The sequence below is a fragment of the Hippichthys cyanospilos genome, chromosome 15 (genome assembly GCF_059441005.1).
Source record: "Hippichthys cyanospilos isolate Australia breed blue-spotted pipefish chromosome 15, RoL_Hcya_1.0, whole genome shotgun sequence".
NCBI classification, from domain to species: Eukaryota; Metazoa; Chordata; class Actinopteri; order Syngnathiformes; family Syngnathidae; genus Hippichthys; species Hippichthys cyanospilos.
This window is the reverse complement of record NC_142383.1, coordinates 2108752-2132968: the sequence shown is the minus strand read 5'-3', so window position 1 is coordinate 2132968 and position 24217 is coordinate 2108752. Positions and strand designations below refer to the sequence as shown.

The window sequence follows — 24217 nt, the reverse complement described above, 5'->3', positions numbered from 1 at the left end:
TCTGTCGGCCAAAAACTTTTATTTAAAGATAACCCTGACATAACGCCACTTCAGAGCGGACTGATTAAAAAAAAGAAAACAACAACAAAATATTATGAAAATAATGCGTTTCAATTCCGATACATGATATATTGGAAACTATTGGCATCACTTTGTATCGCCATATATTGAGATTATTGTCCAGCACGAGAGGGCACACTGGTGACATCACTGCCATGTATACCACTGTTTATAGTATAATTTAGTAGTCTCGTTGGTAGATGTCGTTAAATAGCCGCATCTGACACAATTGACTGTGCTAGTGCAGGTGAGCCAAGCAGGGTGATACGGAAGGTGTAAGGATCACACCGGGCTGTTTGATCGCCTGATTTGTCCTAAATTTTTGTGCAACATATTTCTTATGAATCAGGGGTGTCAAACTCATTTTTATCGTGGGCCACATTGTAGTTTTAGTTTATGTCACAGGGCCGGAATGAACGTTAAGTCAAATGTGAAATGTGATCATAACACACATACCTCATTTTGATAACAGGCTGGCAAAAATTGTTCAAAATAGAGATTGGGAGTTAACCCTTAGATGCATGATTGACTGAACCCTACACTCATCCATAAGTGGGTCAAAAATGACCCATATTAGAATCAGGGCATCTCCATTGGTCATTGGCTATTTTGGTTAAGAATAACCACTTTTATCATATTTAGTATTATATTTAGGACCACACAAGTATGATTTCATGTTTGAAGTATCTTTATTTTTAACTTTTTTGAAAGAAAATTATCCAGAATAGCAATAGAAAAATGTGAACACCCGTTGTGAGTGTGTGTGTATGAATGTGTGTAACTGTCCAGTCATTAACACTTCCGCTCTCTTTTCCGTTTTTTGCCTACTTGTCTCATCTCTGTATGCAGTTCAGACAAATGACCTGTTTCTGGCTCTGATCATTGCACACAGGTACATTGCATTTCCCACACCTATTGTTGACTCTACGATTGTTGTTACTTGGGTTGATCTGACACCTCTTTTCTGATGATGTGGACCCAATAGTCTGGGTCCACATCATCAGAAATTTCAGACCCGGAGTCCAACCCTGTTACTGCCTCAATCATCCAGCATCTGTAGGGCCTTTTCAACTGTGTATCTAGCAGCCATGACACCTTGGATGAGTAATGTTTTCAATAGATCAATATGTAGCTATATAAATAAATCCACTCTCCCTCACACTCACACTCACACACACACACACACACACACACACAATACAAATAGTAATGTTAGCTATCTTAGGGGTTCCCTAAGCCTAACCCTACATCAAGTAGCACACAATGTACCTGTGTGCAATGATCACAGCCAGAAACAGGTCATTTGTCTGAACTGCATACAGTGATGAGACAAGAAGGCAAAAAAGGGAAAAGAGAAAGGAACAGTCAATGACTGGACAGTTAGTTACAAGTATACATACATACAAACACACACGACGGATCACATTTTTCTATTGCTGTTCTGGAAAATTTTCTTTTAGGGTTAGGGTTAACCCTAACTAGTGTAGCTAGTGTTATAATGTAGGCTAGTTTTTGATAAACAATAACACCAGTCATGAAAGACACACATACAATTTTATAGGGAGATAATACTTACACGTATCAGCTCTTGCTGTGTAAAATAATCTTCCTGAGGGGTGACACTTCTGATATAGTCTGTGTGGTCCACAGTTAATTTATTCCTGACAGCCACAGTTGATAAGAATCAAAAGTTCCCATTGGATTCCATAGAAAATGCATGCGGGTCATTTTTGACCCACTTACAAAAACTTGGGGTAGTAATACAAAAACTACAATTTCTTAAGATGTATAAAAGGTAAGTCAAAAATGTAAATGGAATTGAAGACAACTGGCAAATGTCATATTTTAGCCAGAAACTTGGTCATAATTAGCATTTTTCGGGTCACATAAAAATTGGCGGGCTGGATCTGGCCCCCGGACCTGTGATCTAACAAATCACGGCTCAAGTTTTCCAGATTTGATCATGTGATGTTTGTAAGCTGAGCCTTTAGGCACTGTGATGTCATTTTCAGTCACCAGCAAGTGGCAAAATGGCCACCACCAACCACAAGATGTATAAAATTGGTGGATTTTAATTCCACAAAATTACAATGCCATGTTTCAAATAAAGGCGTTGGATATAACATTGTTGTAAAGAAAATTTACTCCTTGATCTGCTCTTAAACCCATTAGACCCCTAGACCCTAACGTTCCAATTTGTATTTAATGGAATGAGCACAAATATTATGTCATAATGCCCAAATTTTGCATCGCTCAACTTAAAAGAACCATTTAATAAAAAAAAAAAAATCACATTTATTAAAGTACAAATTGTACAGTATTTTGCAAATGAAAACAAGCGAGTAAAATGATAGAATTATAAAAGAAGCCAACTAGAAGCCGTCAATTTACTGCAGTTGATTTTTTGATTGCACCCTTAGATCATCTTTGTCAAAATAATTAAAACCATGAACTTTGTTGTTCAAATAAGGGAGCTGAAAACATGTCTGTCCAAAGGAAAAGGAACACACAAGAAATTGTTAGAATTTGAATACACTTGCAAAGCTAAACAAAAATAAATTCATACATATATACATATATATATATATATATATATTTTATTTATTTTGCATTATCCACTCATGAATAAAAACAATCATATCAATGCATGTCATCACTGGTGAAAGATGTTTGGAAGATACTTGACACCAGAATATTGTTAACCTCCAAGGTGAGGTGGTCCCTCTCCCCAGGCAAAGCCTCCGGGGCGATCCTCGGGCAATGGGTTGTAGTTTGCGTCGTCATCAGGAGCGTCAAACAGCATTTTTCTAGTGACATGGTGATGAAGGGTACAGATAAAGGCGTATTGACATAGATATTACGAGCATTATTCAAAGCGCAGGCCTTGTCTATGCCTAGTCAGGGTTCTTGCAAACGAGCGGTAAATATCCCCGTTTTGCTATATGTGGCCGGGCTTTTTCTTTCATCAAAATCAAATGTTTCAAAACCTCTGGCCAAAGTGGAGATTTGCCCAAGCCTCCAGTTTCATCGTTGCGTGTGACCAGCTTCAACGGAGATTTGAGTTATTTGCGCTACTCTTTTTCCCACCGAAGACACGGATACCAATTACGTCAGAGGCAGAAGTTCTGTCTGATTGGACAGAATTTGCGACATTACTGCCGCCTAGCGACTTGGCATGCTTGTACACAAATTTGAAACCGTGCTATGAGGTTTCATATAGACGCGACTTTTTTTAAACAAAAGAAAGAACAACAACAACAACAACAACGAGAGGGAGACTATGCTACAGGATTGTTACATGTGGACAAGGCCTCAAATTCAAAGTTGGTTTTGCTGATCATCTACTGCATGGGTAGGGAACTCCAATTACTCAAGCGCCTATAACAATCACAATCATTTGAATCAGATTTGCTTATAGAGGGAGACATCAAAAACTGGAAGAATACCACTTCAGAGAAACCAGAGTTCCCTTTCCCTGATTTACCCCTTATAAAAGTGTGACTACAAATGCGACAAATGGCATGTTTGTGTAATAAAAAAAAACAAAAAAACATGGAATCTGCAAATGCTTCTATCAATACGCCTTAACTCTTTCAGTGCCAAGCGTAAGGCAACCTCTAAAGTGCCTAGTATATTTAGCATTTTCACTCATCTTTCAAAGCTGACAGAATACAGTGGACCCCCGGGGTACGACATCCCCACTTTACATTTTTTTTCAGCTTACGACGTGATCTGAGATGTTTTTTCCATCCTCTTTACGTTATTTTTCCTGCTTTACGACAAAAACAACTGGCATGACCCTAGGGGTTGGCTGTATTTGTTTTGTCTCCATCTTCAGGCGTTTTTAGGTAATTGCTCTTATTTTCTTGTTCCGTCAAACTGCCTGCGCTGCAACACATTACTCAGATGCTGGTCTGCTATTGATCTGCATCACGACTCCCTAAGATACTGGTCTGCTATTGGTTGGCGTCACTGTCAAAATGGCGGCATGCTATCGACTGGATCGCGTCCAAGTGCTTAAAATAACTATTTATAGTGCATTTTACTGCTTAATTCAAACTTTAATGGGTGAGCCATGGGTCCCAGGATTGCTAGTGAAGTTAAAGAGAGAAGTAAGAAGATGATTTATATGGAAACGAAGCTGAAGATAATCAAGAAAGACAAAAAAGGTAGCCTAGCCTGGGAAAAACATCAAAAATAAAAAACATGGAAAGGATTTTTTTAACTTTTATGTGACGAGCTTGTTATGGACATACAGTGATCCCTCCTACTTCGCGGTCTCAGATATCGCGGTCTCAGTACTTTGCGGGTTTTTCCTGGAAAAATTAAAAATATTTCAAAATAAAAAATAATTTGAAAAAGCTGCAAAAATGGGAAACATTTGAAAAGTACATTATGCAGTACTGTATTCATCAAATAACTAATATTAGTTAATAACTATGTTAAGAATTCTTCAAGCGTTAGAGTTTGTGACGGTTTTTATCTTATTTTGAAATGCATGTTTTTAATTTGTCGGGTTGCGTTGCATTTCCGTTTCCTGTTTTACATTCTCTGTGCGTCATTCGGCTCGTTACGGTGACGTAGCGAATGACAATGTAAGCTCATATTTATAGTTTATTATCATTCATGTTGATAACGCACGCTACTGCCTATGTTTAGTAAGCGATGAGTTGTTTATTCTGTTTATGTGTTCGTTTGTGTAGAGGTTGCACTTTATAGTTAGTAGTTGTTGCTAACCCGCTAATGTCGGCTAAAAATGCAGTAAATTCATAGATTAAGTGTTTATATGTTAGTTGACTGACTTTCAGATTGTTGTTGATTTATTATTCAACAGATAATACATGATACACTATACATGAGCCTTGCGTACTCTTTCACTGGAGTCTTGGTGCAGATAACCAGTCCTAAGAACAAATTCTCAACAAACTAAGCAATATTAGTTATTTAATCAATATACAATAATGTTAATAATGTTAATAAGGATAATGTAATGTTAAATAATAGGAGAAAGGAAATAAAATATGCAAAAAATACAAAAAAAAAAGGATTGTTTATGGTTACTGCGGCTATATTGGGGCGTACATAGAAATCTAGGGACTGATACCATACTTCGCGGGTTTCAGACTTCGCGGGGGGTTGACACCCCACATTAACAGCGAAGTAGGGGGGGATCACATCATGGGAACTCAGTCATGGTTTAAACATCACTGTTTAAACCATGTTTAAAATGGGAAAACTATGTACAGTATATATAATTACATATTTAGGACAAATACAGTGGGCCCCCTATTAACGAGATTAATCTGTTCCGCCATTGGGATGGTAATGCGAATTCGCCATATGGTGGGCAATACAAACCTATGTTAATTAGCTAATGCGTGTAAAACCCCAGGTAAAAACATAAAAACTGTATATACATATTAAAAATTGGTATCAAAATAGTATAGTAAGTGCTACTTATATATAATATACATGCATACAATTAACATCATAAATAAAAAACTATATAAAGGATTTATTTACCTTTGAGTTGACATTTGTTATGGCCATATTCCCTGGTAAGGGTAGGTTAGGCTATTTTCGCTTTCTTAGTATTTCTTGATTATCTCTAGGTTTGATTCCATATAAATCGTCTTTATATAAATACAGGCTGTGCTTGGCTCAAGACTTGAGGACTAGTGAGTTGTCGCCATTCAAGCATTCCCTTCTTGCTCGATCGGAAAACAGGAAGTGCACAAGGCAACAGGATCCGGTTGTCCTTTCACATTCACGCAAACTTCTAAATGAACGAAACAAACAGTTTTGTAACAACAGTAACGGTACAATGGCTCATAAGGAGCCAGAACACTCCCCACCTGACATCAGTGAGATGTCACACTAGAACCCCAAACTAATCCTGCTGTACAGCATCTGACAACAGAAGAACAATATCAGTTACTGGTCTCAGGTACACTCTCGTATTCCCATCTTGAACCACTTTAACTTCCACTTTCCTGACGTAGCCGTCACTGCTGGGAAAAACGTTTACAATGAGTCCCATAGGCCATTGGTTTCTCTTCACCAGGGGGTCCTTGAGGAGGACAACATCACCCCGCTGAAGGTTGCGTCTTGCAGACTGCCACTTGCATTGACATTGCAGAGTCGAGAGGTATTCCTTTCGCCAGCGATGCCAAAAAGAATTGGCTAAATGCTGGACTTGTTTCCACTGACGCCTGTAGATGTCCTTTTCTTCAAGCTCGCCAGGAGGAGTTGGAAGCACACCAACTTTTTGAGTCAAAAGAGTTGCAGGAGTGAGTATGAATGGTGCCTCTGGGTCGCTTGACACAGGAACCAACGGCCTCCCATTCATAATTGCTGATACTTCGGCCAGGAAGGTTGTTAAGACCTCGTGGGAGAGGTGTCGTGATCCGTGCTGGGCAAGCTGACAGTCTAAGATCCTACGTGCTACCCCTATCATCCGCTCCCAACTGCCCCCCATATGCGAAGAGTGCGGAGGATTAAAGATCCAAGTACAACCACTACCGTTAAGGAATGACTTTACGTTCGGATCTGAAGGAATCTTAGTGTCAAATCCTAGCTCCTTACAGGCGCCCCTGAAGTTAGATCCACAGTCTGACCTTAATTGTTTTGCTGGCCCCCTAATGGAAAAGAATCGGCGGAGAGCGTTGATGAAACTAGAGGTGTCCATGGACTCTATCGTGTCTATGTGAACAGCCCTAGTGCTCATGCAGGTGAACATCACCGCCCACCGTTTGCTACTTGCAACCCCACCCCTAGTTCGGCGAGAGGTAACTGACCATGGCCCAAACACGTCAACGCCGACATATGAGAACGGAGGTTCTATGCTAAGGCGTTCTCTAGGAAGGTCGGACATTTTCTGTGACTGTGTCCCTCCCCTTAGCTTTCGACAAATCACGCAAGTGTGAATGAGACTGCTAATCTGACGTTTACCCCCCAAAATCCAGTAACCTGCGGACCATAAGGCACCTTCCGTAAGGTGACGCCCTTGGTGTTTGACATTTTCATGGTAATGGCGGATTAGCAGACTAGTTACATGGTGCTGACGTGGTAAAATAAGTGGTTGCTATACTAAAGTATCTAAGTCTGAGTGGGGGAGGCGTCCTCCAATTCTGAGAAGTCCTATTTGGTCAAGGTACGGGGAAAGCATTACAAGAGGACTTCCCTTTGGAATGTTTTTTCCTGCCACGAGGTGTCTAAGCTCTTTTGACAAATATTCTTCTTGAACTGCCTTTATGACCACCTGTCTAGCTTGTTCGAAGTGTGAGGCGGAGAGCTCATGACATATGTGCCACCTCTTGTATTGTCCATCAGTCGATTTGTGTTTGAAGGTTTGTGTCATAAAGACGGGGGAAATCAGTTCACTTATGGGGATTAGCATCGAGTTAGCGATTAGCATCGAGCTAGCGGATAGCACATTAGCTCGCGACTGTTAGCATGCTTGTCTAACCTCGTGCTATGTCATGCGGCATTCAAGTGGGCTAGTTACTTTGTTGTATTTTATTTGCCGCAGCAAGTAAATAGTTTTATGTTTTTCTTGTTTCAGTTTTCCACCTACATAAAGCATCTAAAGTGATTAAAAAGGGGAAGAATCACCAACAGGTGTCGTTTTTGAAGGAGTTGACTATCTGCCTAGCTAGCTGAAACGTTAGTGAGGGCAGAATAAGGCAGCCATCTTTGTCAATAGCAGAACAGCATCTTCATGACACCATCACACTGACCAATAGTAGACCAGTATCTTAGGGAGTTGAGACACCGACCAATAGCAGACCAGCATTGTAGTGACGCATGGCAGCGGAGGCAGTTTGACGCGAACAGAAAATAAGCGCAATTACCTAAAAACGCCTCAAGAGGGAGGCAAAACAACAAACAACCAATCCCACAGGTCATGACAGTTGTTGATGTTAATCGTAAAGCGGGATAAATGCCGAAAGAACTCAGTATTCCACATCGTAACGTGAAAAAATCGTAAGCCAGGTCCACTGTATTACTGCGGTACAGGTATTTACTTAAATCTTCAATTATTAAACCTTATACAGTAACTGTACTGTTATCCACTCTCGTTTCCATGTGTTGGCTGTATGTAGTTGGGATGACGGTGAGCCTTAGTTGCCCTACAAGTAGGCGCCCGGACGTCTAACTAGAGTCAAGCAAGTAGCTGAGCAAACATGATTAAAAAGCAGACATAGCAGACATAGACATAGCATACAATATTCTGTCAGCCTTAAAGGATGAGTCAAAATGCTTGAAATCAGCTGGCACTCGAGGGGTTGCCTTTTCGGAAAATGATTAGCACAGTAACAGTTAAAATGGCAAAAACCATTTAGCAGCTCACATGATCGAGGGTGTCTTCAGCCATCTTCCACCACCTGGCTGGTTGGGGAAGACGTCTTCCAAAAAAAAGTAAACGTGACCAACCGCAATACCTTTCAAAGGAAATATTTCACAACATTAGAACACGTAGTTAAAAAAAAAAGTATATTGCATAAATCATTATAAATACCTAAAAGATCTATAATGATTGAATTGCCCAGGAGAAGTGAAAACCCCATTAGCACCCAAGGAAGGAAGGGTGCCTGGAAATTCAAAAGGCCAAAGAAATTCATTCGAACATTTGGATTTCTTCGACTCCACACATACACCAACATTATTGTGAAAGCTTGGCCCAGGAACACCAAACTCACAAAAGTTCCAAATATCTGAACTCATGTTAAAGAACCTCGAAAAAAAAGGTTTTGAACCTGGTAGAAATGCTCAGTGTAAACTGTTAAGCGCATTAAGAAGGTTCCAAATTTAGAACTAGTAAATACCTCGTATTACAACTTGTTTGTGTTTAATAACAAGGTTGTGCTTATAATGAAATTGTTACCAAAAAATTAACATTTTAAAAATTACTATTTGATTAGTGTCCTCAAGTATTAACCTCCTATATTATTGTCATTTTGTCATGGTAAAGTCCAGAGGTGGGCAGTCCGCCAGTATCAATGTTGAGTCTGTCGGTCAGTCACTAACGGACGCACATTTTGCCGACGGACCGCTGAATGACGAGAAATCTTTTAGAAATGATGGACTATGCTTGACAACGGAGCATTTTGTCTGTGGTTTTCATCTGACGTAATTGTCGGGCATGTGTAACACCCCGGACCTACAATACATCTATTACAGCCATATGCTAGTATGTACAGAACATGAGCTATGACTTTTTTGACTGTCCAATTTTGGCCCACTTTTGGTGATACTTTTGCTCCCTTGACCTAGACAGTTTATTTGATTGACTTGGTAAATGGACTTTCACATATATAGCACTAGACAGTTTATTTGATTGACTTGGTAAATGGACTTTCACATATATAGCACTTGTCTACCTTTGGTACTCAGAGTGCCTTGTACTAAATAGTCATTTACCTACTGATTACGCAGCATCAGGAACAACTCTCATTTTCACGATGGTTGAGGGATTGAACCCACAGTCACTCGGCTGGGAGACAACCACTCTACCACTGAGCCATACTGCCACCGACTTCAAATTTGGGCAGCACCATATCGAGACGTCATGCAGCAATTGGAAAGAAAAATACAATGGACCCCCGGTTTACGACGTCCCTGCCTTACGTTTTTTTTTTACCTTACGATGAAGACCGCGCTATTTTTTTTCACCTCATGATACCTCAAACATGCTCATGTTTATACACGCGTCACTGATCACGACAATGCTGGTCTGGTATTGGTCGGCGTTACGACTCCCTACGATGCTGGTCCACTGTTGATCGGCATCCCGGAAACACTAAGATGCTGGTCTACAATTGGTCGGCGTCACTCGTTCCAAAATGGCGGCACATTAAAGCTTTGTTCTCCTGTGAGTGCTTACAAAAATGTATTTATAGTACATTTTAGTGCTTCATTCAAACTTGAATTGGTTAGCCTTGGGTCCAAAGATTGCAAGTGATGTTAAAGAGAGAAATAAGATGATGATTTATTTGGAAACGACGCTGCCACATGAAGCTGGAGATAATCAAGAAATGCGAAGAAGCCTAAGGTGGCCTAGCCTAGGCTAGGCTAGGCTACCCACACTATGGATTATGGCCATAAATCGCTCAAAAGGTAAATAAATCCTTTATATACTTTTTTTATGATATTATTTAATTGTACGCGTGTCTATTATATATAAGTAGCACTCACAATATAATTTTGATACCAATTTTTAATATGGATATCCAATTTTAATGTTTTTACATGCATTAGCGAAATAACATAGGTTTGGATTGCCCGTCATACAGTGAATTCACATTACGATCCCAACCACGGAACAGATTAATATTATAAACCAGGGGCCCACTGTATTGATTTTTAAAAATACTATATGACGAGGGCGGGGCATCCAGTTTTGCTTTTCTTAATTCCCCTGCCACGAAATGCTCAATAACTCAGCTGCACAAACTGCAAAAAAATACCAAAATTCAAACGTACAAGTCACAGCCTAATGACATCAATATGTTATTCTTTTATATACAGTTGTGTTCAAAATAATAGCAGTCCAACATTAATAACCGTTTTTTGGTAGAAATTACATTTCTGTGTGGCAAATAATTTACCAGTTGCTGCAGTAGGGTCATAGAAGACCAAGAGAGCCAACATTCATAATATGCAAGCTACTGTGTCTGTGTAATTGAATAATGAATTGAAGGGGCGTGTTAAAAACAAAAACAAAAAAAAAAAACAGCAGTGTGGAGTTCAATTAGTGAAGTCATTCATTCTGTGAAAAAAGAGGTGTCAATCAGGTGGCCCTTATTTAAGGATGAAGCCAGCACAGGTTGCTTGTGCATTTCTCTCTGAAAACCTGAGAAAATGGGTTGTTCCAGACATTGTTTAGAAGAAAAATGCACTTTGATTAAAATGTTGATGAATGAAGAGAAATTGTATAAAGACGTACAGAAAATGATGGGCTGCTCGGCTAAAATGATCTCCATTGCTTTAAAATGGAAAGAAAAACCAGAGAGACGTGGAAAAAAAACGCAAGACTACCATTCAAAAAGTGAAACATTAATGAAACATTATTTCATGCATTTGTTACATCGCGCCTAGACTATTGTAACGTTTTGTTTTCTGGGCTTCCCATGTCCTGTGTCAAAAGCCTGCAGTCTATACAGAATGCAGCAGCGAGACTATTCACAAGAACGAGAAAGATCGATCATATTACTCCGATTCTAGCTGGCCTGCATTGGCTTCCAATACACGAGATGTGATTTTAAGGTGTTGTTTGTTAATTATAAATTTTGACACAGTTTAGCTCCTTCCTATCTCGTTGACTTAGCATCACCATATGTTCCGTCCTGACAACTTCGGTCACAAAATGCTAGTTTTCTATCGGCCCCACGGGCTAAAAGGAAGTCTGCAAGATCAAGGGCATTTTCCATTTGCGCGCCAGTACTATGGAATGCCCTACCTATGGAAGTTCGTGCAGCCACCTCAGTAAAAATCTTTAAATCCCAACTAAAAACACATTTATACTCAAAAGCATTTAGTTAATTGGGCCTGTCTGCAGCTTTCTTCTTTTTTTTTTTTCCTGTCCCTTTCTTCCGGCTCGGAGAGGGTGCTAGCTAGATGGTGAAGGTTGACATGACCGCCCCCATTTGGCCCTGCGCTGATCGACCATCGCGGGTTAAGAGATTGACAGTCTGCGGTCCACTTGGTTGGACTGTGGGAAGGTTCCTGCCCAATGGCTTTGCCTGCTGTCAAATCATCATTGCACTATATGTTTTCTGTAATCTATTTTGTTAACCTGTGATTGATTGATTCAAAGGACTCGAAGAATAGCTAGAAAGATGAAAACTCAGCCAACAATCAGTTCCAGAATGATCAGACAGTCTGAAGTTACCTGTGAGTACTGTCAAAATTAGAAGATTGCCTGTGTGAAGCTAACCTATCGGCAAGAAGCCCGCGCAAAGTCCCACTGTTAAAAAAAAAAAAAAAAAAAGACGTGCTGAAGAGGATACAACTATCCAAAGAACACATTGGTTGGCCAAAAGAGAAATGGAGAAACATTTTGTGGACAGATGAGAGTAAGATTATTCTCTTTGGCTTTAAGGGCCACAAACAGTTTGTCAGACCCCCAAACACTGAATTCAAGCCACAGTATACCCTGACGACAGTGAAGCATGGCAGTGCAAGCATCATGAGATGGGGATGTTTCTCTTACTATGCTGTCGGGCCTATTTATCGCATACCAGGGATCATGGATCAGTTTGCATACATAATAATACTTGAAGAGGTCATGTTGCCTTGTGCTGAAGAGGAAATAACCTTGAAATGGGTGTTTCAACAAGACAACGACCCCAAACACACCAGTAAGCAAGCAGCTTCTTGGTTCCAGACCAACAAAATTCAAGGTATGGTGTGGCCAGCCCAATCCACGGACCGTAATCCGATACAAAGCTTGTGGGGTGACATTAAAAATGCTGTTTCTGAGGCAAAACCATGCCAGATGTTGGTCTACTCCACGCAACACAGTTGTGAAGCAGTTCGCAGAAACAGTGGCTCTACAACTATATATTAGCTCAGTGATTCATAAGAATGCTGAATCCTGGATATTTTTCAGTTTATACAGTAAATATTTACAGTAAATTTTATGTTTGTACAGTAAAATGCAGACACTGCTATTTTTTGAACAGCCTGTTTTTTTGAAGAGCTCATTTTTATTCATTTTCTGTAAAGTAATTAAAGAGTTTCTGCTTTTTTTCTACATGTTTTCATTTAGGGTATAATATTCAGTGTTCCTAATGCATGGAAATAGAAATTCTTGTAAGGATTTTGGGAGTTACTCTTTTTTTTTTTTTTTTTTTTTTTAAACAGACTGCTATTATTTTGAACACACCTTTACAATGGCATACATACCGGACCCCCTGATATGGGTTGTTCAGTCCCTGACCCACCAATGTTTGAGATTGATCCGCACTGCTGGCAGTAAGTCGAATTCCTTTCCAGTGAAGTTGGACTCAGCTAACGCTGCCCTTTGTTATTGATTCTGTTCATTACCTTTATGGACAAATTTTCCAGGTGCAGCCAAAGCGTTCAGAGGGCCTGCTTTGGTGGTTTTAAACGGCATCTATGGTTTTTGTAGCTGATGTGGTGCCGTTGGCTTCCTCAGATCGTGAGCTCCAATTCTGGTGGTATATGTTATATATTTATCTTCAAATTTCTTACTATTTTTTATTACTGTCCAAAATAGCAAAAGCAAAACAACAGTATTAATCATTCATCAATCATTAACATTAATAATAATCTTAAACAATTGAAGTTTTACATTTATTAAAAAAAAATCAGCTAATTCTTATACTTTACAGAATAATCTCGAAGGCCAGATTAAACATTTAACCTGTGTAAATACTGTAGTTGTTGAAATTTTTTTTATCTTGCTTTTTCTTTGTGTCAATGTTGAGGATACAGTTTTAGGTATACTTATACAATTTTTATATGTAGATAATAATCTGATCTACGGGCCGTGTGGCGAAACGTTTTCGCTTTCCTAGGGGGAGGCTTTGCAAAATATAATGGAGAAGCACTGACTTAAGTATGTTGCGATTCCAAGCATGAATATTAATTGCATGTAAATGTAGTCAAAGTTTAACCAAGAAATCTAATAAAAACAAGCACTTTGATGTTTGTAAAATATATTCAACTGACCCTCTCAAAACATTCCCCACCCAAACATCAACGAAAAGGATACAGTCATCAGAAATCCACCGAAGAGGAACATAAAAACAAAGTCACCTGTTCGCCCCCTGAAAGAGCCCTCTTCCAGCATCCGACAGTATCTGTATCTAAAAATAAATTGTTAAGGAAGTCGACAGCATTTCTCTAATTGTCCTTTAATTTCCTATAGTCTCAAGGAATGCATCAAAAAATATATGAGGGTGGTGATTATTGTTTTATGTCATACACTAGATCAGGGATGTCAAACTCATTTTTGTTGTGGGCCATTTTGTAGCTTCATCTTCCCTCATTGAGACGATAAGATGAGGAATCCAAATTAGTTTTAAACTATCTCATAGTATTATTACTGCACACAACAAATTGATGGCTTAGTAGATTTGAAATCAGAAGCACGTTGTTTTTGTGTTTGAGTAAAAGAGTTTGTTGAAGTTACTGTAACAAAACAAAACAAAAAATATGGCAAATTCTCAACTTTATTCTTTTAATATACATGACAAGGTAACATTTTGCAACTGGGTTTAGCAAGGGCCAGAGAAATTGATGATTTGCTTTTGCAGGCCGCATAAACAGAAGTGGCGGTCGGATATTCTTGAGTTTGACACCTATGCATTTGATCTTCTGGGGTTTTTGAGTTTTTCCTTCCCCTTCTGGGAGCTTTCACAGGGGATGCTGTTGTGTACCTTACACGAAAAGATGTCTTTGTAAGACTTTTTCGAAAGAAGTCTCGACATGTCCTCTTTTCATCCGTGAAGCCCTTTGAGACTTCGGTGATTTAGGGCTATACAAATAAAATTGGATTGAGTGATTAAAAAAAAAAAAAAAAAATCACAGTTTGGCTCGGATCATGAATATGAGCCATCAATCAGATACTTTTTTGATCTAAAAAAATTGTAACTGTCTTGATTTGTTAAAAAATACAAAAAACAAAAACATTAAAAGTTAAGATGTCAAATATGGCCTGCTATCATTTATTTATACAACTTTAACCACAACCTACAAAAACAAAGCAAAACTGAGCATTTACATTTACACGGTGTGTTGTGACTGGGATATTAGTAGTGGGTCTTTTTAATCACTGCTTCTGGTAGAACACATGCCAAATTGGATAGAGCTCTCTATTCTTGTTCTATTATCTTTTATTATTTTATTTAAAAAATGTTTTATTTGGTACACTGTACTATGGGCAGCTCGGTGGAGCAGTGGCTAGCACGTTCGCTTCAGTTAAGGGACATGATTTCGAATACAGCTGGCTCTGGCCTTCCTGTGTGGAGTTTGCATGTTCTCCCAGAGCCCGCATGGGTTCTCTTCGGGCAGTATGGCTCCTCCCACATTCCAAAACATGCATGACAAGTGTATTGGACATACTAAATCATCCTTAGGTGTGATTGGATGCGTGAATGGTTGCTCATCTGTGTGCCCTGCAATTGGTTGGCAACCACTTGAGGGTGTTCCCCGCCAACTGCCCCAAGTCAGCTGGAATTGGCAACAGCAAGCCTGCAAACCTTGTGAGGATAAGCTGCTATAAGAAAGTGGATTTAATTAAGAAACTTAATTCAGTGATTAATTACCAATCATTCTTCTTGTTTTTAAAATTGTTCTTAGTCTGCCACAGTGGCCCGTCACGAGTACCGGTGAGCTATTTTTAAGACAAACCTCCTCCTTGTCCACCATGTATGCCAAGGTACAAAAAAATAGGTAAAGATGAAGGTAAAAAGAAGGTAAAATACAGTATTTCAAATGTATTTAGTTTCTTAAAGGCGGCTTGTTGAGGCCACTCTGAAGCAATAAATACATGATTTTTTTTTCATGTGAATACTCAATAGTCAATTAAAATTTTCTGAACTGTATTCTGATACTTGACAGTTGTCTAATAATAGCTGAGATAGACTCCAAAACCTGCAACCTTAGTGAGGATGTGCAGTTCAGAAAGAAGATGAATACAGGTATAGATGGGTTAGACAATATAGCCAAAAACTGTGAAGGATACAAAAATATCATATTGAACAAAAAATTGAAGCCCACCGGACCAAAAAACAGGAAGTTTGTTATTAGTCGCCATACCTACAAAAAAAAAAGAAAAAGGAGATTACACAATGCAAACAACACAATACAAACATTTCTTATGGATTTCAAGTAAAGATTTTTGTATATACTGCTCCTGTCTAATTAATGACTTCAATCATTGATGATACATGTGAGTTGACTGAGAATGATCTAATGAAGTTATTCTACTTGAAGGAAATCACCGTTAGTATGCATAATGGGGTAGGAATGTGGGGGAATTATCCATAGTACCAAAGATAAGTCAGTGGTAGCGTACAAATTAGGCCCTCTATGAGGAAACAAAAATCCTTCACAAAAACTACAACTATCAAACTCTATATTGAATCAATGCAGAAATACTTTACATGGATAGAATCTGTGATTTCTTCATTTGTTTTTAAATATGCGCGTTCCCATCCGCCTGATGATCCTCTCACGGATGTCTGGAGCTGTCTACCCTCGGCTTCAACCAGTTCCAACTTTGCAACCTCTACCCGTCTACCACATTTCATTTGATCAGCCTAATCACTACTAGGTGCAACCAATCACTTTCTCATTGTTGAGCTTTCCTATGTACCCCTCTGATTAGCCTGTCTGGATTCAGACCTTACCTGATCCAGACTAGCTGAACTTTTGTTGCCTTGGTGAGAAGACCTGCTCTGCATGCCTGACTACGATTCTGCTTGCTCCTGATTGGACTTTTTGCCCTAGCTAGGCTCTGTCTGCATGTTCCCCATTTCCTGAGTTTCTGCATGCAAGTCAACCTCTGTTGTCCACCTGTCGGTCAGTTTGGACTGAATAAACCAGTGGCTTCCTGCTCTTGCCTTTTTCCGCATGCTCTTGGATTCGGTCTTAGCTTGTAATAGAGTGCATTGACCAGTTTAGCGCTGTTATACTATTATCCACAATAGCATGCAACATTAGCAAATGAATAATACAACCAATGGTTAACGGATTGACAAGCGATTCCATTCATTATAAATATTTCATGGGAAGAATAAATTAAATAACTTTATTTAACTACTTCCATTAAACATGGTGGACCAATACAGCACCGCCTTGCTGCAGTGAGCAGCAAGGCGTTTTTATAGGTCAATTGGCTACTGCAACTGTCCAACAAAAATATGGGCCAATACACAATATGTCATTGCACACTGCACACAAGCCTTCATACTGTTCAAGCGAATGCTCAGCGCCTCCGGGCTCAGGCAAGTCTGCCTGGTGACACACATTAGCTGAATTCTAATTGGCTAAAAATGCTACACCAAAACAGCAGCACTTAGGAGGAGTGTAACCATATGGATAAACAATGGACCCCCGTGTTACAGCGTCCCTACCTTACGTTATTTTCATGTTGCGACATGGAATACTGAGTTTTTTCATCCCCTCTTTTTGGTATTTTGCGACAAAAAAAAACAACTGACGACCCTAAAAACATAAAAATTGTATATACATATTATTAAAAATCAATATCAAAATAGAATAGTGAGTGCTACTTATATGTAATATACATGCATACAATCATAAATAAAAAAAAAAAAAACTTAGGGAGTCATGACACTGACCAATAGCAGACCTGCATTTTATTGACATAAGCGGTGAGGCGTTTATAGATGTGTGAGCGCGGAGCGACTCGCAGTCACGCACGCACACTGACCAGCATGTTTGAGCAGGAGTTTGTGTCATAATGCAAAAAAAATGGTGTGAAGAGGGGACAAAAAAGGGGGAAAAAAAACGCAAGCCATGGACGTCATAAACCGGGGATCCACTATATTTAAACTGATTGTACTGGGGATCCAATGTATTTAAACTGATTGTAAACTTTATTATAAACTGAAATAGGAATATTTATTATGTCATTATTAGAGTACTATGACTTTTGAAGACCTTTGCATTATGGGAGTCCAGGCTAAGCCAGTTATTGAAGTCATTGAAAGGCTTGCAAATGACATTAGTTGCCCGCTACCGCCACTCGGTGGTTTTGGTGTGTCGACACAAATTTTTCCTATTGCGAGCAGCCGTTGACGAGATTAATGCAGTGGTTCTTAACCTTGTTGGAGGCACCGAACCCCACCAGTTTCATATGCTCATTCACCGAACCCTCCTTTAGTCAAACATAAAATATATATATTTTTTACTGGTGCACGAAATGAATTGTGCATTAATATCACCTTGTTCAAATAACAAAACCAGCACAGTGCATGAACTCAAAACAACTTAAAAAAAAATGCAAAAACTGGGCTAATTCCACACAAGGCAAAAACTCGATTCAGCACCTGTCCCCGGGATAACCACCGAACATTCAAATGGTAAAGAAGTACCTCGAATTCAGAGCTCAGTTCTTTACACAGCTCACTGAAGATGCGGTGCCTCAGGGCACTATTTCGCACATAGTTCACACATTCCACTACAATTTTTAATACTTCTGCCATTTTGGGCTGCAAGGTTTTTGTTGCGAACGCATGCATGTGTAGAATACAATGCGTAACAATGCTGTGCGGTGCATCGGCTTTTACTAGCGCATCAAAACCAGACTTTCTTCCCAGCATCACTGGAGCTCAGTCCGTACAAACTGCAGAAACCATATCCCATGAAAGGTTGTTGTCTCTGAAGAAGTCATCCACAAGCTTCTTCACATCGGCTGCCTTAGGTGTTGCTAATTCCGGTGTGTGGTCCCGACCGAGAAGGAGGTCTCACTCTGCTGCTTATCCACTGCTCTCAAAGCGGACTGGTAGGGAGTCTCACTCAAACACATATACAGCCCTCTCTAAGCGGTCTCATAGGGAGGTCTCACTCTGCTGCATAAACCAGCGACCTCAAAGCAGACCGGTAGGAAATCTCAGAGCAGGACGCTTTGAATGACTGTGCCCACTAACTGCAGACTAGACTGAGGGGTGGACCCCTGCAGCGGAGGCTCCACCGAACCCCTGAGACCGACTCACCGAACCCCTAGGGTTCAATCGAACCCAGGTTAAGAACTACTGGATTCATGCACAAATCGGGGGAAATGCATAATAAAACATCAGGTTTTCAATTTATGTCCAAAATATTTCCAATTTTGAATGGCAGTAAATGAGCTCGACCTGGGGTAAATTTGACACCTATTGGGTCTACCTCTGGACCTCACGTTTATAAGCAATTAGAAGGGACGGCAGCGTGGCATATTGAAAGTTGTCATGTTTTGACAATCTATGCAGTATTTTAGCCTCCAATTGTTTTTTTGGTATGCCTTTCTTTTGCTATCACATCAAAAACATCACAAAGCCTGAGTTGGGTCAAAATTTCCCTCAGGGGTTAAATGACTTGAACATAGTATTCAAACGCAAATGCCACCTGTCAATATTTACGGGAATAAAAGTAAACATTTAAAATTTTTATCAAAATAAACCAGCAATAAGTGTGATTTTCAAAATCTGATTACTCACTTGGTAATTCCTTAGGATCAAATCTGGATTGAAGTATAGCTGAAAAGGTGTGATGATCTCTAGTTGCTGGAAAGAAAAAAAAAAAAAACACAATTGAATACTTCAAACTAGAACATCTCTTAAGCTTAGTGCGTTTAAACCCCAATTCCAATGAAATTGAGAAATTGTGTCAAATGCTAATAAAAACCAAGGCATTTATTTAAAAAAAATCTTCAACCCATACTTAATTGGATACAACATAAAGTCAAGCTATTTAATGTTTAAACTTAACTGTTTAACTGTTTAAACCTATGTGATTTTTCAAGTATATACTTGTTTTGAAATGGATTTCTACAACACGTTCTTATGAGTTTGGGACAAGGGCATATTTACTATTCCATCACCTTTCCTTCTGACAGCACTCAATGAATGTTTGGGAATTCCATCCATTAATTTTCTATAGCCGCTTTTCATCACTCGCGTCACTGGCTTGCTGTTGCCTATCCCAGCTGTCCATGGGCCGCAGGCCAACTGGTTGCCAGCCAATTGCAGGGCACATAGACAAACAACCATTCACCCACCTGAGAACAATTCAGTGTGTCCAATACACCTGCCATGCATATTTTTGGAGTGTAGGAGGAAGCTAGAGTGCCCGGATAGAACCCATGCAGGCTTGGGGAGAACATGCAAACTCCACACAAGAATGCCGGATCGAGATGGAATTGAACTCATAACTCTGAACTGTGAGGCGGACGTGTTAACTACTCTTCCACCGAGCTGCCACTGTTTGGGTACACCAATTGTTGAAGTTTTGTCGGTGGAATTCTTTCCCATTACCATTATGTACAATTTCAGTTGTTCAACAGTCTGAGGTCTCTATTGTTGCACCATAGTGTACCACACATTCTCAAGGTGATACAGGTTTTGACTGCGGACAGGACTGTCTTGTACCAGGACTCTTTTACTTCAAGGTATCACTTGCACAATGTCGCTTGGCATATCTTGCTGAAATAAGTAGAGGTGGACAGCTTACATTTTTTTGCTGGTCTGACATTCGTCATTCGTTGGTCTGTCATTTTTTCAAGCCAGATGTAATTGTAACTGTTGATCTGTCAGTGTATTTTTCCCAACATTCCGCCATCACTTGGAGGGCGACATTTGGCAGTTTTTTTTCTGGTCCATCATTCGGCTTTTTTTCTGTTTTAGTACTTACACATAAATGTAACACCATGTCTGTGGTTCTACAGTTACACTGCAATTAAAACACAACACAATAATTGTTACATGAAAACAAAGCCAGCTAAGGGGTTTAAACCTAAGCTCGGGAACGAGAGCGCAATAAGCAATCGTGTCCGCTGGATGGCATTATCATGCTTCTCATTTATAACTGCCTGCCCTACAACTTGAAAAATTTGTTTAAATTTAATCTACCACCATATACTTTTTTTTGTTGAGGTTCAATTTACTAAAAAAAAAAGGTTTTAATTAAGAAATTTAAAAAAAACTTCTATCTTGCATTTCTTGCCCAAGAGCCAATCAGAGAAAGAATGCAAATTTGTTCAGTTGGTTGGTTGGTTGCTAGAAAGTGAACGCCATGCAGTGGAAACACATCCCAGAATCAGAAGGCAATTTCTTTATGTAATACGTATGACACAAAATAACACCAAAAAAATCTCTTACCACATAATTCTAGACATTTTTAACATTTGGTCGACAAAATTGGGTACAGTATGAGTTTTGATTTATGAAACCAAGACTCACAAAGGGAGCAAATATAAATAAATCTCTGGTAAAGTCAGCTGTGTTACAACTGTGAATGACAAGTACAGTCGACCCCCACATTACAGCATCCCTGGCTTATATTTTTTTCATGTTGCGGTGTGGAATACTGAGTTTTTTCATCCCCTCTTTACGGTATTTTCCCAGCTTTGTGACAAAAACAACTGTCATGACGCTAGGAGGTTGGCTGTATTTGTGTTGTTTTGCCTCCATCTGTTGGCGTTTTTAGTAATTTCACATATTTACTATTGCGGTCATACTACTTCCATGCAACGCGTGACTACAATGCTGGTCTGCTATTGGTCGGCGTCTCCTCACGGAGATGCTGGTCTGCTATTGGTCGGTCTCACTTGTTTCAAAATGGCGAAATGGTAAAGTTTTGTTCTAGCATGAGTGGTTACAAACCCGTATTTATAGTGCATTTTACTGCTTAATTCAAACTTGTCTAGGTTAGCCATGGGTTCCATGATTGCAAGTGATATTAAAGAGAGAAGTAAGAATATAATTTATATGGAAACAAAGTTGGAGATAATCAAGAAATACGAAGCTAGCCTAGCCTAGGCTACCTTTACTAGGGAATACGGGCATAACAAGCACCACTCAAAAGGTAAACAAATAATTTCTATATTTTTTTACTTATGTTTTCTTATTGTATACATGTATGTTATATACACATAGTACTAACTATACTATATTGGTACCAATTTTAAATAGGTATGTACAATTTTGATGTTTTTACCTGGGGTTCTAAATGCATTAGCTATTTAACATAGGTTTAGATTGCCCGCCATACGGTGAATTCTCCTTACGATCCCCACCACAGAACGGATTAATCCGTAACAGTATTGAGTTGAAGCAACACAGTTTATTCACTCAACTGAACGTTTCTTCACTGCCTGGTGGTGCTGTAAAGTGACTATTGTCACAGTGACTGCATGCTGATTGCAGTTTGTACTGTAAAGCTATAATGTAACAATATAGCAGATAAACATGCAAGTCCGTTGAATTATATTTCAGTAAGCAAAAATGGCGTGGCGGACTTGGCTTTTGGACACATGACGGATATCTGATGGACATCTGACGTTATGTCTATTCCGACAATTACGATGACAGATGAAAATTGCAATTCCCACATTTTTAATTTGCCATTTTTCATTTTTTTATCATTCCCGTCATTTGTCGGTCTGTCAGCAAAACGGGGGTCCATTTGCGACAGACTGACAGTCTATCAGTACTGACGAAGTGCCTACCCCTGGAAATAAAGAAGGATACCCCCAGAAAAGACATTGCTTGGATGGCAGCAAGTGTTGCTCCAAAACCTCAATGTACCTGTCAGCACTGATGGTGCCATCACAAATGTGTAAGTTATCCAAACCACGTGCACTAACATACCTCCATATACCATCACACCGCTGGCATTTGCGCTTTACACTGGTAACAATCTGTATGTGTTTAGAATGCCGTATTTTACACCGCTTTTGATGCCTAGTGGGATAAGAGAGCATCACGAACGCCGTCCTAGATGTCTAGTAGTGACCAATGTTTATTTTGAAAAACGCCAGATGGCATTTGGAACATTGATCCTTGCCAACAACAAGAATTCTCAAATCCTCATCATGTAAAATACTGTCTACTAATTACTATGTTGTTTTTTTCTTTTATGAACGGAATGATGACACTCGTGGTCAGAGCTCCTCTTAATTTTATGGAGTGAAGGATTTAAGTGTGACCCTAAGGTGGGAGTGCTGCCCTCAATACCTATGAAAGTTGTGATCAGCAGGTAGCCTTTTCCAATAATGCTTGTCACTGAAAAATTAACCAACAGCATTAGGAACGCCAGTCGCCGCCGTCAAATGTAAAAAGCGCTGCTATAAACGGCGTCTGCTGTTTTTTACATGAACGTCACTCCCCAGCCATCTAAAGCTTTGTTTCAGTACGGGTCTCAGACGTTAACTAGATACAAAAAGTATGCATGACTAATGGTAGGTAGGTTGAGAATTGTCTATAGGTGTGTTTGTGAGAGGGAATGTTTGTTCGTCTGTGTGTGCCCTGCTACTAGTTCAGGGTTTGCTCCCACTTAACTCTCCAAGACAGCTGAGATAAACTCCAGCATGCCCGCAAACTTTGCAAGGGCATGCGACCAAGATAATGAATGGATGGATAAGAAATAAGAACAAAATGTGTGACCCTAGCACAATTACATCACACATTCATAATGTGTAGTTTTTGCCCCGTGCTAAAATGTTTACATGAATAAATCTGTCCAGCTAATTAAGAATGCAAACAATTAAATCATTCGTGGCAATGGAAAAACAAGTTGAATAAATTAAATTCGGATCCATGTAAAATGTCTAATGTGCTTAAAGAACTGTAAGAATGACTTTGATTTTTTTTAGACGTGAACATTGGTTACGCATGGCAGGTTTTATGACGTGTCTTAATCATGTGCGCGTATGACGTGTATTCAGGCACAACTATTGAAAATGACGACAGTCATTGAAGAAGCGTGAAAGCGTTACTATGCGTGATCAATGCCGTAAGCGAGAAGCTAAGTAAGGGAAAGAAAAGCTTTCCTTTAACAGCACAGTCAGTCCAACTATTCATCTTACCACAGCTGCAGTTGTAAGAAAGCATGCGGTTGTGTATGCCCTCGTCACAAGCGGAATCTGCAAATATTCCTGCTGAAATGTCTGGTAAGCCATTTTCAACAGAAGCTACTCATTCGGCACTTTCCGTTCACTGAATTTTACAGTGAATAGGGCCCGCATTCATGCGGGATTCGCACGAGTCCTAATTTATCTTGTTTTGCTTTTCTTTTTCTTCTTCTTCCGCTTCGTTCGCTTCTGCTTCTTCTTCTTCTTCTTCTTCTTCTTCTTCTTCTTCTTCTTCTTCTTCTTCTTCTTCTTCTTCTTCTTCTTCTTCGTCTTCTTCTTCTTCTTCTTCTGCTTCTTCTTGTTCTTCTTGTTGTTGTTGTTGTTGTTCTTCTTCTTCTTCTTCTTCTTTTTCCTCTCCTCCTCCTCCTCCTCTTCCTCCTCCTCCCCCCCCCATCTCCCCTTCCTAGCAGTTTTTGTCCTGTTTGTACGTATCCAGTCGTATTACTGCTATCGATATTTAGTGATGGGGTGGTGAAGCCCTCTGAACCTTGAAGCCTTCCACATTTTTTTTTAAGTTCTATTTTTTCCATAAAAATTGACAAAAGTTCA

At 39.5% G+C, this 24217-nt stretch overlaps 2 protein-coding genes across 2 annotated transcripts; both read right to left on the bottom strand.

Annotated features, from left to right (window-relative positions):
- Positions 1-2630: 2630 nt before the first annotated feature.
- On the bottom strand, positions 2631-23871 carry LOC148411333 (derlin-2). Its single transcript, XM_088435242.1, has 7 exons — positions 23624-23871; positions 19257-19322; positions 15776-15849; positions 13802-13895; positions 8582-8777; positions 8414-8504; positions 2631-2867 (listed from the first exon to the last, which is right to left on the bottom strand). The coding sequence occupies exons 1-7, from the start codon at positions 23714-23716 to the stop codon at positions 2759-2761; spliced, it is 723 nt and encodes a 240-aa protein (XP_088291368.1). The 5' UTR covers positions 23717-23871; the 3' UTR covers positions 2631-2758.
- Positions 2876-8402, bottom strand: LOC148411334 (uncharacterized). Its single transcript, XM_088435241.1, has 2 exons — positions 5832-8402; positions 2876-4964 (listed from the first exon to the last, which is right to left on the bottom strand). Exon 1 carries the CDS (start codon positions 6932-6934, stop codon positions 5951-5953), a length of 984 nt encoding a protein of 327 aa, XP_088291367.1. The 5' UTR covers positions 6935-8402; the 3' UTR covers positions 2876-4964; positions 5832-5950.
- Positions 23872-24217: the final 346 nt, after the last annotated feature.

What these genes read in the sequence shown, in the direction of transcription:
- LOC148411334 (XM_088435241.1), bottom strand. Translation starts at nt 6,934, where the DNA reads ATGTCCGACCTTCCTAGAGAACGCCTTAGCATAGAACCTCCGTTCTCA.
- LOC148411333 (XM_088435242.1), bottom strand. Translation starts at nt 23,716, where the DNA reads ATGGCTTACCAGACATTTCAGCAGGAATATTTGCAGATTCCGCTTGTG. An exon ending in TCGGTGGATTTCTGATGACT is followed by an intron (nt 8,778 to 13,801) that starts GTATCCTTTTCG and finishes ACATGAGTTCAG; the next exon opens with ATATTTGGAACTTTTGTGAG. An exon ending in AATCATTATAGATCTTTTAG is followed by an intron (nt 8,505 to 8,581) that starts GTATTTATAATG and finishes TTCCTTTGAAAG; the next exon opens with GTATTGCGGTTGGTCACGTT.